General features: G+C 39.7%; 1 protein-coding gene across 1 annotated transcript in view; it reads right to left on the bottom strand.

Moving 5' to 3' along the window:
• The window catches only part of LOC126248186 (unconventional myosin-Va), a 365334-nt gene that overhangs the window by 64099 nt on the left and 285930 nt on the right, over nucleotides 1–15305 (bottom strand). The window contains exons 14-16 of the mRNA XM_049948965.1: nucleotides 15118–15229; nucleotides 1122–1333; nucleotides 705–879 (exon numbers count right to left, since the gene is read on the bottom strand). Of these exons, the coding sequence (XP_049804922.1) occupies nucleotides 705–879; nucleotides 1122–1333; nucleotides 15118–15229 (499 nt within the window). The remainder of the gene's footprint in view (nucleotides 1–704; nucleotides 880–1121; nucleotides 1334–15117; nucleotides 15230–15305) is intronic.

Genomic DNA, 15305 nt, shown 5'->3' with positions numbered 1-15305 from the left:
AGACCACCACCAAGTGTTTCCCCACTACTTTTTTACTTGAATTAATGTTTCAACTGTAATGATTGCCATGGAAGAGAGACTAATTCAGTTTCTTTCTTGCCTCATTACTGATTATATTATCACAACAAAATACTGTGATCTGCTTATGGATTGCATGTAACATGTAGCAGAGAACAGACTTCCCTGAAGTTTCCTGCTGGTCACACAGGGATGCTTTGACAAAGTCCTGATAACTAGAACAAATACATAGCATTATTTTAGAAGTTAATGAGTTTTATGTTGTGATGGACTATTATCTTTGTATTAGTATGTGGAATCCAGTAACAGTCAATTTTTATGTAAGAGCCACCAGTTGCAGGCAGTATTTTACTTTTACTGATTTTAGGTTTCTATAAAATTACAAAACAAAGAAAGCATAAATAAAAAAACAAATATTGTTGTCCTGTGTTAACCACTATCAGCAGTAGCTTGATTGAAATATCCTGCTAAAGACATTGTATTATTTCATGTTTATAACAGAAACAGCATTAAAAAAAAAAAAATCATACGATTGATGGAATTCTTGGAAATTATTTCATGCATGTTGTTTACTTTAGGTTTTTTTGAGAAACTTTTGAGATATGAATATGTCAATAAATAACATATGGACAATGAAATGACATTCAAAATCCAGATATTTTTGCTATGCAAAAGATGATACTCACAGCATGATTATACCTCATCTGCTGGTATCTGCGCCGAGCCAGTAAACCACGTGCTCTTGCTTGGAGACCCAACACACAAGCTTTCAATGACTTGTATTTTGTGCGAATAAGCCAACCTCTCGTATACCGTTGAATTGTTACTGCAGCCCTTGTTTGTCGCAAGAAATGTGCTTTCCTGTAATAAGCAATTGTTATGTTACATATTACAGCCATGCTTAAAAACCATTAGTAATGTGGACTATGGGATGAAAAAGTGGGTGGGGAAACAACCTTCGAAAACTCTGCCTGGGTGTTTCAAGACTTACAATCACCTTTCACTTGGTTCACCAGAGAGAGAGAGAGAGAGAGAGAGAGAGAGAGAGAGAGAGAGAGAGAGAGGATGGGAGGGGGAGCAAACCACCACCACATTATTCATACCTCCTTGCAAGAACACCTCGCCCATAGCGCTGCAACAGCAGGATAGACTTCTTCACTCTTAAGTATTTCTTCTGGCAGATGAATGCTCGCACTTGTTTTTGAATGATGATACAACATTTCCTTAGCTTGTCTGCACGGAGTTTTTCCAAGTATGCAACTTGTCCAGCTCTAAAAAAAATCTTTGTCTTTCCAAACTGGAATTTGTCTGTGTCCTGCAACATACATATAAAGCTAAATCTAAGAATTTTTTGCTGTTGTCATGTGTCCACCATCTATAAATACAGCAGAAATCTCTCAACTACATCCATATCTGATCTACATCTCTAGGGGAAAAAAAAAAAAAAAAAAACGGGGGGGGGGGGGGGGGGGGGGGAAATGGACATCAGTTTATTAACCACCAGCTATTAAATCTATCTCTTATATTCCAGTAACAAGCTTATTTTGTAAACTATCTTAACACTCAACTAAAATTGGAGAGGGGAGGGGAAGAGGGGTCACATAAAATAGTTACCTGACCCACAACTGTGATGTGTAATTAATGTGTACCACAACCAGCATTTTGTATGCAGATAAAATAAGGCTGTTTCAAACATATGCAGCTGATACCCATACTTCAAAGTTAAGAGAGTGAAGTAATACTTCCACAATTAGCACTGAAATCTTACCACATTCTCATTCTCACTGATAAGATTGATTAAACATTAGGATGGATGAAATATGTATCAGATTTTTAATGTCACATAAGGGTGCCATTTCTTTGGAGAGGGAGATTATATATATATATATATATATATATATATATATATATATATATATATATATATATATATATATATATATAAAGAAAGAAAGTGATGAGACTTACCAAACAAAAGCGCTGGCAGGTCGATAGACACACAAACATACACACAAAATTCTAGCTTTCGCAACAAACGGTTGCTTCGTCAGGAAAGAGGGAAGGAGAGGGAAAGATGAAAGCATGTAACGTCTTCACCCCCAATTAAAAATAAATTCTCGTACCTCGATTGCATTTTGGACTGCTAAATGAACATACTTAATATAGCAACAGGGGGAGGTGAATTACATGTGGCTTACTGTGACTAGTGCGTGGGCACAGTGACACAGTGTCAGTCAGTCTCTCTCTCTCTCTCTCTCTCTCTCTCTCTCTCTATATGTAGTCTGACACCAATGAGTAAGTGCAATGCCACCCGTAGAGGATACACAATACTGAACGTGATGAGTAGCTGCAAAGCAACCTGTGGAGGATACACCATACTGAACTAATGAGACAATGGTCAACAGCAGCACTTCAAGAAGCAGATAGTGTACAGAAAAAATTATTTCTAGAACAATGATGAAACAGCTATAAACGGGTCAAGTTACAAATGACATTTAAGATCAGGCCACACCAGAGTCTGGCACTGGTCAGTGGACTGTATAATCACTGGCTTCGCAACAGCCTCTGAATTGACAAACAACATGTGGCAATGCCTAATAAGCCTTCAGAGAGGTATTGCAGCCCAATTACAACAACGAGGTTATCAGCTCCAGTCCAGAATTTTCTGTAACCTTACCACGACATCAGCATCATCATCATTTAACAGCTGGGCACATATACGAGGTTGAGCCTGCGCTACTCCACGTAGCACCTATAACACACATGCTTACAATATCACCAAGACACGAACTTCTGGCTGCCCAGAAGCATCTGCATGCTAGGGGCAGCCCCGTACTTGGCTACCATCCCGAGGGTACAATGAGAGGAACCCGCCATCACTGCCCTTGCCTGGGTACTAACAGAAGACCACTACCCTTTGAGCCCTGTAGCGAGACACAGACCGATGTCCTCACAGGAATAGTCTAGGATCACACAGTCACTGTGAGCATGGCAACACAACAGTGACCACAGCAGTGGTGGCAGGTAGTCAGCACCCACAGGCCACCTCACTGGTGAAATGCTGTTATATCGAAAGAAATCATTTTAACCATCTTCGGCATTAGCTGAGATAGGTATAAGGTATAGTCACCGAGCCACAGGAAATGAGGTTAATATTTAATACAGGTGTTAAGTGTTTTAGATGTGGACATATGAGGCATAAGAAGCATAACTGCAGAGAACACCAGATATGCTGCCAGTCTGGACAGTCTGAGCAGAACTGTTATGACAAATTCGTAGAGGTGTGGCAGACAGTCACAGGCTGGACCTCACATCACAGAGTTAAGTGGGGCAGGAGGGCAGTGTATCCACTGTATAACAAGAGTAAGTAAGAGTAAGTGCAAAATCAGTGGCAGAATTTTTTCTGACTGCTAATGTGAAAGGAAAGTTGTGTAAATCTTTATTAGATACCCAATCTCAGTTATCTGTGGCAATTGAGAGAATACTTGGTAAAGTTAAATTTGCCTAGCTGGACGTACATGGGGATCACGTAGATTCACTTGTTTTGAAGGGTAACAGGTTTCTGCATGGAGGAAAGTGACTTCTGGGTTGATGTAGAAGTTCTTCCCATGGTCAGCAGTGGCTATGAAGTCATTCTCAGTTTAAATTTACTGGTTGCACACCATACCTAAGTTTAATTGGAATGGCATGTAGCAGAAATGGATGGAGCACCATTTCATCTTTGCTCTTCAGTCACAAAACAATTACTGTTGCAAGGAACAGCCAAGATGTTTGGTGGGCCACCTAACCTGCATATAATGCCCCTTAGAGTCAACTCGTGGGATATCATACCAAACAGTACTGGAAAGATGATATGGAGTGATGTGGAAGTTGATCTGCTGGTGAATTTTTTTGGGTGTTCTGGAACCTTTACCTAAAAATGAAGAACTAGAGACGGTAAAGTAGTTTGCACAGAATAGTTTATCCTACATATGGGAAACTGAACGAAGCGAAATAGTGCCTGACAGTGCGTGTATAACTTTAGCCGTGAGGATGTACAGCTATCACATGGTACCCTGATAGCTAATTTAGAAGTACAAGACGGAGACGAATTTGACTGGGATTGCTCACTGAATTACCCAACACTAGGACAGCCTGTAAACCTGATGACACCAAGAAATAAAGTAGCACACACAAAGTGATAGAATAAGGACAACACGCAAAGACTTTCAGAAGATACCACATGGTTGTTTGATCCTCCTGGGCCAATGCCTGCCATGCAAGTAGCTAGACATCATATTCCCACTGGAAACATAGTGCCTGTTTGTAAGAGACCGTATCATGTTCCTCAAACTCTAAAGCCTGTCATGGAAGACTCTACGTTGAAAGCTTGAAGATGGGATCGCAGAAACAAGTAACAACCTTGGTTAGCACCTGAACAGACAAATGTAAGAAAAATAGCATAGTCAAGGGAAAACACACTAAACAAGAAGATTACGTATTGGATAACCACAGCGACTGCATAGAAGCGATGGAAAAAACGGATGCCTATAAATATCTACGATACAGACAAAAAATAGGAATAGATAATACAAATATTAAAGAAGAACTAAAAGAAAAATATAGACAAAGACTAACAAAAATACTGAAAACAGAATTGACAGCAAGAAACAAGACAAAAGCTATAAATACTTATGCCATACCAATATTGACCTACTCATTTGGAGTAGTGAAATGGAGTAACACAGACCTAGAAGCACTCAATACACTTACACGCTCACAATGCCACAAATATAGAATACATCACATACATTCAGCAACAGAAAGATTCACATTAAGCAGAAAGGAAGGAGGAAGGGGATTTATCGATATAAAAAACCTACATTATGGACAGGTAGACAATTTAAGAAAATTCTTTATAGAACGAGCAGAAACTAGCAAAATACACAAAGCAATCACTCATATAAATACATCGGCTACACCACTACAATTTCATAATCACCTCTACAACCCTTTAGACCACATAACATCAACAGATACGAAGAAAGTAAATTGGAAAAAGAAAACACTTCATGGCAAGCACCCGTATCATCTAACACAGCCACACATCGATCAAGACGCATCCAACACATGGCTAAGAAAAGGCAATATATACAGTGAGACAGAAGGATTCATGATTGCAATACAGGATCAAACAATAAACACCAGGTATTACAGCAAGCATATTATTAAAGATCCCAATACCACAACAGATAAATGCAGACTTTGTAAACAACAAATAGAAACAGTAGATCACATCACAAGCGGATGTACAATACTAGCAAATACAGAATACCCCAGAAGACAGAATACCCCAGAAGACATGTCGCAAAAATAATACATCAACAGCTTGCCTTACAACATAAACTTTTAAAACAACAAGTTCCTACATACAAGTATGCACCACAAAATGTACTGGAGAATGATGAATACAAATTATACTGGAACAGAACCATTATAACAGATAAAACAACGCCACATAACAAACCTGACATCATACTCACCAATAAAAAGAAGAAATTAACACAACTAATCGAAATATCTATACCCAATACAACAAATATACAAAAGAAAATAGGAGAAAAAATTGAAAAATACATCCAACTGGCTGAGGAAGTCAAAGACATGTGGCATCAGGATAAAGTTGACATTATACCAATTATACTATCAACTACAGGAGTCATACCACACAATATCCGCCAGTACATCAATGCAATAAAGCTACATCCAAACATATATATACAACTACAGAAATCCGTAATTATTGATACATGTTCAATTACCCGAAAGTTCCTAAATGCAATATAACACATACCGTACAGTTAATAGGAAGTGACGCTTGATCAAGGTCCGCGTCACTTTCCATTCTCAACCAGACTTAATGTCTGAGAAAGTAAAGAAATAATAATAATAGCCAGATGGTAGCAAAGCATATCGGTTCTGTTGCAACTACCACTACCACAGAAGCAGTGTCAGATGCTTACATGACACCAAACATATAACAAACATTAAATAATCTGGGCTAGTGTCAATATGTTACAACTATGGACCTACAAAGTGGATACCACCATTTAGAGGTAGTGCCAGAAGATCATCAAAAGACAGCATTCTGAAACACTTCTGGTCATTGTCAATATTGTTGCACACCTTTAGGGCTGAAAAATGCACCAGATACTTTCCAGTGATTATTAGATGGTGTAGTGCAAGGATTAAAAGAGAAGCACGTATAGTCTATTTGGATGACATAAGTGTGTTCTGCAAAGATTTCCAGGAACATATAATGCATTTAAGTGAAGTTTTCAATTGTCTATGTGCAGCACAGTTAACTCTTAGCATAGAAAAGTTCCATTTAATTTTACAAGAAGTCCTTTACTTGGGCCATATTGTCGGCCAGAACTAGGTTCGCATTGTTAAGTGGCTAGCTGATGCCATCAAAAATTTTCCAAAACCTGTTACAATACAGGAACCACAAAAATATTTAGGCCTCACACATTTTTATTGAAAGTGTATTCCAAAATTCACTAAATTTGCAAGACCCCCTTACACAGCTGTTAAGGATGGGAAAAACTTTCACTGGTCACCAGATTGTGAAGCAACAGTTCTGAAACTAAAAGATTCATCAATGTGTAGTCCAGTCCTTGTTTTTCCACATTTCCATAAACTATTCATACTGCCCTGTGATTCCAGAAATTTTGTGTTAGGTCATGTTTTAAGTTGGGAAACAGATGGACTGAAGCACCCATAGTATATGCACCGAGACAGCTTAAAATGGCAGGAAGGAATTAGTCAGTAACTGAGAAAGAAATTCTGGCATCAATATTCAAAAAATAATATTTTCGATGTTATTTATATGGATGTCATTTTACAGTAGTAGCTGATTATACAGCATTCAAATGGTTAATAGGGACATAAAAGATCCAACTATCTGATCAACCAGATGGCCTTTGCATCTCACCAAGTTTGATTTCAATGTAATACATTGTCCAGGAAGGTCACACGCAAATGCTGATGGTCAGAGTTGCGAAGTACACACTCGGGAATTCACTGGCATAGACAAGAATGACTGGAAGAAAGCACAAAGCAATGACACAGATTGGTTAGCAGTTCGCCAGGCAGCCACAATTCAGCATGAAGAACAGAGTATTGTACAGGAAGATGAGATGCAGGCTGTGTGTCTTAGTGCCAAAGAGTTATGAAACCAAGTACAGAGGAAGGCCCAAAATTTGATTTGAACCAGACATGATAGTTGTAGGGCAATGGAATGCAAAGTTATGCAAAGTTACAGAGGGGGGAGTGGGGGGGGGGGGGGGATGGTTATATGTCAAGAGGTACAGCAAAATGTTGAAGGTGAGGTGTATCGATCTTTGCGTCGATCTCCACCACCATCCTAAAGCGTGCTTACGAATTGACACTGCCAACTTGGCTTAAACCCACAAATGCAGATACACCCAACTCCTCTACAAAGTGCCCCATACAAGAAACAACATTTGTAGGAAGGTGGACAACAGGCTTGCACGTTTCCAATGTGGATGTCCTGGACATGTTGTACGTTACTGCAGACAACAAAAACAGGTCTTTGGAAACTATGTTGCCAGATGTCAACCACCAGAAAAAGATATATTCAAGCCAATCAACTCAGACAATTGTAGTCTATCTGTGGGATGAAGCCCATTGCAGTATTCTGGATGAAGTTGCTTCCCAACCTCCCATAGCTGTTCCACATCATTTTACACAGGACTAGCCACTCACCTAGCTGCCAAACTCAGGAAAATTAAGTAGGTCAACCATCAACAGAGATGAAGCTGCCACACATGAAAATCCTCTCTAGACAACAGTTACAAATCTCTCAGGAAATCTCACTGCCATCACTGATGGCCAATCTGTCGAGGAGCTAATCAACTCAATGGCTTTTTTCCTGTAATGTTGAATATTTATTGTCACCAGCTAGGAAAAACTACATTCCATGATACAAAAGCAACTGTGATGATGGTTGCAAATGCTGACGAACCTGTATTGCAAGAGTAACTGTCAGTAATACAGCCCTACAAATTTGTCATTTTAGTAGAATTTAGTCATGACGTTATTCGCAGAAGGGCAAGCATCACAAAAAACCATACACATGGATGGCCTGAGCTCCAGATCAATGAAGCTATTCAAGCAGGCACACAAACATTGAGCTGACTGGTTGTTTGACTTTGAAGAGTGTTATCCCAATGTCATCAGCAAGACAAGTTTTGGTCATCAATCGAGATGCTCAGATAAACTGTCAACTTTTCTCAATTGCAAAAAGTTGCTCAGGGGCTTCCAATCCAGTCCACGAAGGGTAGCATAGTGTCATTCATCAAAAACTGTGCTCTGCTGCCACTACAGGTAACATAATGAAGGAAACAATTATCAAACTGCCAATATGATCTGGTCAAGTGAGGAACATCAATTAGTGATAGCCACTCTGTGTCAATTTTCAGATGCTTTCAAAATCGAGAATGGAGAAAAAAACAGGTCAAGTGGTAACACACTGTATCAGCACTGGGGGTCATCCACCAACTCTCAACTCTTACAAGGTGCTGCCAGCTGAACGACTGGTAATCCAGGAAGAAGTGGATAAGAGGCTGCAAGATGACATTATTGAACCTTCTGAGAGCCCTTAGTCCTCTTTTGTAGTCCTTTTGGAGATTTACCCACTATCATGCACTGATGACACCCTAGACCCCTTAAAAGGAGGAAAGTTCACAGTCCAGTTGCATTACTGTGACCAGCACCTATGTTCAATGCCAAAGTGCAATAACCCCTCATGGATGGCAAGTGGCAGCACTAGCAATGGAGGGTACATAAAGCACGTCAGGAGGACATGGAAACAGTGTAGTAGTAGTTGTAATGTGGAAATGGGGCAATTTAACTGATGTCCAAAAGAGCATCATTATTGGCTTTTCGGCCAAGGGTGGAAGCATTTTTAGAACAGCTAAATTTGTAAACTGTCTGCATGCCACTGTGTTAAAGTATATAGTGCCTGGTGAAAGAGTGCTATTCAAAGCTGGTGCCAAGGCAACTATGATGCACTTATGGGACATACACGACAGGGGTGAACAATGGCTGCGGAGATGCGTATGAAGGAATATTCATGCAACTGTTGAGCAACTGACCACCCAGATGAACCAAGGGGCTACCAACAGGTCTCCTCAATGACCGTTTAGTCAACATTGCTGGAAATGGACCTCCACAGTAGGCAGCAGGTTCATGCACCCATGCTGACTGATGTTCATCGAGGATGAAGGCTGGAATCTGCATGCCAATAGTGCAACTGGACATCCACTAAGTGGCAATAGGCGGTTTTCCCAGAAGAATAATGTTTTATGCTGCATCAGCATGAAACATCTGAAAGCAAATACCCTGCAACAATCGTCAGAAGAGTCCAGCCAGAAGGGTAATCATTATGGTCTGGGGAATGTTTTCATGGCGTTTTCTGCATTATCCCATCATTCAGGAAGGCACAATGGATCGACAGAAGCATACATTTATCCTTGGGGTCCATGTCCATCCCCACATCCAGTCTGTTTTTCCTCGGCATAATGCCACCTACAAGCAGGACAATGCAACGTGTCACATAGCGCACAAGTGTACATGTATGGTTCAACGAGCACCAGGATGAGTTTACCTTATGCTTCTAACCACCAAACTCCCTAGCATTAAACCTAATCAAGAATATGTGGGCCCAACATGATTGGGCTGTTTGTGCCATGGATCCTCAATCTAGAGACCTAGCACACCTGGCCATGGCACCTGAGTCAGCATGGCTCTACATCCCTGTCAATACCTTCCAGAACCTTACTGCCTGTCTTCCTGCACATATCACAGCAGTCCATGCTGCACAAGGTGGTTATTCAGGCTTCTGACAGATGGTCACATTAATGGGATTGGACAGCACATTTTTCAACTACAGACATGCAGACAGGCTACTGGCAAATTGAGGTTGACAAAGTTGACTAAAAATGATTGCCTTCCTAACATCTGATGGTCTCAGAGTTCCAAATTATGCCATTTTGAGTATGTAACGCTCTGACCACCTTTGATTATATAGACAGCCTGCTCCGACACCTTAAATGAACGCTGTCTCTTTGCTATCCGTATGTCCCCCGACAGCCATGTTGAAGTGTGTCCATACTGCAGACCTCCACCTGAACTGAAGAATTGCCTCTTTGTAGCCCAATAAATTAAGTCTTGGATGGGATGGTGTGAGGGGGGATGGGGCTGGGGGGGGGGGGAGGGGGGGTGGAGGGCAGTAATTTAACAGTGACTGGGTCCATCAACATGCAGAGAAAATAAGAGCAGTCAATGTAATACCAGTAATTCATGAAAGGACTTGTGTACCAAGGTGCATCCCTGTAAGAAAGGAATACTGTAGGGAGATGCCAAATATTCCTGAAGTTTTGTGCAAGAAATATCCTTCCTTGTCCTTAAGTAGGTGCTAACACATTCTCCGGTTCTAGAGATAGAACTTCACACTGACACTAGCGGTTTTTGAATAGGGGCAGGAAGGTTCTGGAAAAGTAATGATAGCTCATGTTTCCAGAGAACACGGCAAGTCCAAGACAAACTATGGCACCATGGTTTGTGTAATACATCATCACAGTGTATACAAAAACAGACACCAACACTAGGATGGCAACTACCTCTTGAGGAATCCTTTGGTGTAAAATGGCAGTGTGGACAAAATCTCCATCATCACTGCCTTAAATGATGCTGCTGCTGAATGGAGGAAAGACACAGCACTGCTGAAAACCATGAAGGCCTTAGAGGAAGAGGAACTGAGGAAAGGAGAATACTAATTAATAAACACAGTATTGTATAATAAGTAGTATGACCTAATGGGGTGGAAATTAATCATGTGCTTCTCGGTGTTCTGCCAAGTTGTTGTTTCCAACTCGCCAGAACACCCAGAAGCACACTATTAATCAACTACACTGAGAAAACCTGAGAGATCATGGCAGAAATGATTGCTAATCATACCAGATCATCTACTGCCAGCTAGCCTGAAGTACTCCTTGATACTCCAGCACATCCAGTCACCTGGGATTTGTGAATCTCTACACAGAATGAGACAGGTATCACTGGCAAAGTCTCTACTGATGTGTTAAAGACTACATGAGCCACTGAGGCATGCCAACAATGCGTTAATTACCTCCAGGGCACCTGCAGCAACGACAGTCCATCGAACTGGAATCTACTTCTTGGGGCGGTTCAAAAAGTCAACAAATGAGAGCCAATGGATAATAGTCTGCACAAACTACTACTCCCATTATGCTGTCACCAAAGCTGTGCTCATTGGTGAAGCTCCATAAATTGCAATGTTCCTTGTAGAGGATGTCATTTTGATGCACAGATCACCCATGTCATGATCTCTGATCATGGGAAAACTTCCCAGGTGAGACTAGTATGAGAGAAAATTTCACATTGTGACATCAGCCACAAGATGACAACCGCGTATCACCCACAGAAGGAGGCCTCACAGAAAGCTTACTTAAACATTGGCAGACACGCTGTCAATGTACATTCATGTCAAATGGAGAGACTGGGATAAAATATTGCCCGTCATGACATTCACATGTAACACAGCAAACCCATAAGGTATCACACTATTCTTTCTGCTCCACAGTGACGAGCCCAAAATGACACTCGACAAAATGCTCCCTATGTCAACCACATGATACTCAGAATGACTACATGAAACAATTCACCAGCAGGACCCAAGAAACAAGACAGCTAGATGCCCATAAGAACTGGCAGCACTACGACACTAAGCAACAGCTGGTAAGAGAGAGCCTGGTAGAGTATATTTATGCCTGTGCAGAAAGTGGGACTATCAAAAAAGTTATTGATGCACTACTTTTGGCTGTTGTGTTGTATTGCCCTTCAGCTCTTCTTGTACTTCACATACTACGTTTAGGATTATGAGGCTTCATCAAATAGATGAGATGTCATCTATGCATTCCGTATAAAGTCCTACTGCAGTTCTGAGGTGCAAATCGAGAATGGGGGCTTCTCATTCGAGGAAACTGAAGACCCATTCGATGATCGCAAAGCTTTTATCAGAGGGGCTACCTTCAATGCTCATCGTTGTGAGAATGATGTAACAATATGACCAGAACGCAAGGATCCTCCAGCACTGCCGTAGAGAAAACCCTCCCTAAGATCTACACCCAGGATGCAGTCATCAGCTCCAATGAGAATCTCTAGAACAGGGGTTGTGGTTTGTTCTTGAGACGGAACAGTGCCATAAGCTGTGCATGCCGTGTGGAGCAGTGGTTAGCCTTGCTGCCTGGCATGCTGTAACCTGCCAATTCAAATCCCATCGCCAGAAAATATTTGTTATTTAGTGCTTATTATTTCTAGAATGTCCTTGAAACTTCTTATGCTTATAATATCTGCACATCCTGGAATATTGTATGCCTGTACAGATCACGGCACACACTCCCCGGGAGAGTTTAGTTCAGTTCTGGCTGTATGTTGGTGTCTGTAAGATGTTCCTTCAGTGTTACATGTTGCACTTCACTGATGACTTTGCTTTCAGATAGGGACTTGATTGTTATTATAATGTGCCAAAATTATGAGAAAAGAAATGGTGAACACATAATATCTTTAGGAGCAGATATGGATGAATGTGATAATATGTGAATGTAGTAAAACAGTAAAGTCTGGCCATATTTTGTTGGTCTGAAGGTTGATAATTTTGTTTCTGAAATTTGCCGAGTATTCTGCCTTGATTTTGCATTAAGAATAAATATAGCATCCCACTCACAGTTTATAGGGATGTGTGTTTCAGGTTGTGTATTCCTCTGCCAGGAACAGTGACATGGTATTATTTTAGAAAAATTCCTCAATTTGCAAAAACGAATTAAGTACAGGGTTTACTTGTATATTATCAACTGGGTTGCCAAGTTCTTTGAAGAGACATACATTCAGCAGGCAAAATGTAGGTTATTCAAATAGAGCCCTTAGGTTTTTTAGTAGTATGTGCTCAGTACATGTGTTGTATTGCAAGTAGAGAGAATTGTAAATGAAATTAGTTATATTGACTAACGTGGTTATTACAGTGATATGGAAAGTCAAAAACTCAATTAAAGAATTCCAGTGTAATGTAATGTGAAGAGAATTATGAACAAAACACATCTTAAGTGAGAAAAATGTTTAAGATTAACAGTCATGCATACAACGAGGAATGGTACTTGCCTGGAACAGTTTTTTATTTAAGATTCAGTAAATATCGTGAGAAATATTCCAGAATGATGACAGCATGAATCAAACCAGTTTTGTAAGAAAATCAGAAGTGTGAGTTCAAACTGAATTCATTGTCTAATAAACATTGACACTAATTTCAAGTACTACATCTTCATCATTAACTTGAACGGAAAACTAAGTATCTATTAAATTTCAATGCAACAATGCCAAGACTGAAAAGGACGTGTCTACATTCACACTCCGTAAGTCACTTATGGGGTGTGGTGGAGGGTACATGTGCACTAGTGTCATTTCCCCCTTCCCTGTTCCAGTTGTTGGGTACTGTCTGCAGGAAGAATAACTGCTGCTAAGCCTCCGTGTGGGCTCTGATCTCTCTAATTTCATTTTTTCACAAGATATATGCAGAAGGCAGCAATGTACTGGCCGAGTCTTTTAAGAACATATGCTCTCTAGACTTTAATGGTAGACTATACTGTGATGCAGATCACCTCTCATGCAGCATATGCCACTGGAGTTAACTGATCATCTCCATAATGCTTTCTAAATGAACATGGAATTACATGTGCTCCTCTACTTTTGATCTTCTCTATTTCCTCTATCAAACCCATCCAGTACAGATCCCAGATTGATTAACAATACTTAAGTATTGGTGGACCAAGCATTTTATAACCTCCTTCCTTTGTTGATGGACTGCATCTCTTAAGGATTCTCCCAATGAATTTGTCTGCCATCCAACTTACATACAATTAATTTTATGTGGTTGCTCCACTTCAAATCACTGTGTACACATACTCCTAAATATTTTATCAAAGTAGCTGCTTCCAGTGATTGTTCTGCAATTTTTCAGTCATACAAAAAAGGCTCTTTATGTTTATGTACTTACAATACTTTGCATTTATTTATGTCAAGGGTCAACTGGCACTCCCTGCACCAAATATCAATCCTATCCAGGTCATCCTACATTCCTCCAAAACCGTCCGACTATTAATGCCCCCTACTACTGTTAGTTTTATATCAAATTTGAGCTATTCAAAATAATCTCTCATGTGCTGCTTTCTCACAACCACATCAGATCACAGCAGTGGACTCCCCTAGTGTATTCTACACACAACAAGTATACACAACGCTTTGAGCATTAGTCCCTTGACAATTTATAATGAATTTGACAAAATTGGCATTAAAAATTGTCAGTACAATGGCGAAAGTGTGAAGACAATATGGGTGAATATGATGGAAAAAAGTTGTCTTCAATACTCAAAATAGAATTGTTATTACAAAAGATTACAATTATTGTTACCATATATTTCAATAGTCACCATTATTTGCCATTTGATGACACTGCAGTTAAATTTTATTTATGCAATGTCATTTTAAACTTAAGACAAATCTGTCAATTATGGCATTACAGTTGCCTAATAATATGACTTGCACTATGGAATGAGTATAAATAAAATAGGTGTGGTAACAAAATGTAATTGGTAATTTTCAGTGAAAAAACGAAAGTGGAGACATACTAATGAGAAAAAGTAGAAATTTGGGGAGAATTTAAGGAAAAGGGCAGAAGCAAAAAATTGGAAGGGGGAGTGTAGAGAGAGTGAATAGGTTTGTATGTATTTCCATGACAACAAATCATACCCAACAGCACTAAGAACATATGTTTTGCTACAGACTTTACATAGAATTCACATATTCCATAAGCTTACTATAATAACTAAAAATATGAATAAAAAGTGAAGTGAAATTGCTTTCTTTTGTTAATCAAAAAACTAAGCTTGTGATGAGATGATGGTGGTGATGGTAGTAGAAGTATCAACAACAAAAGAAATTAATTGTCAATAATCACTATACCTTTATAATTTTAGATACTATTCTTTCACAGGTCAGTCTCAGATTATCTCTTTGGATATCTTTGTACAAGCAAAGAACACGGTATCTGTTAAAGAAGTCGCCATACGTCCACCTGCAACAATAATAAAAATTGTAAACAAATTACAAAATACTGTTGTAGATTAATAATTTTCTTTAACCATACTTAT

Source organism: Schistocerca nitens, chromosome 3, assembly GCF_023898315.1.
Source record: "Schistocerca nitens isolate TAMUIC-IGC-003100 chromosome 3, iqSchNite1.1, whole genome shotgun sequence".
NCBI lineage: Eukaryota > Metazoa > Arthropoda > Insecta > Orthoptera > Acrididae > Schistocerca > Schistocerca nitens.
The sequence above is the reverse complement of the archived record's forward strand: the minus strand, read 5'-3'. Positions and strand labels throughout refer to the sequence as shown.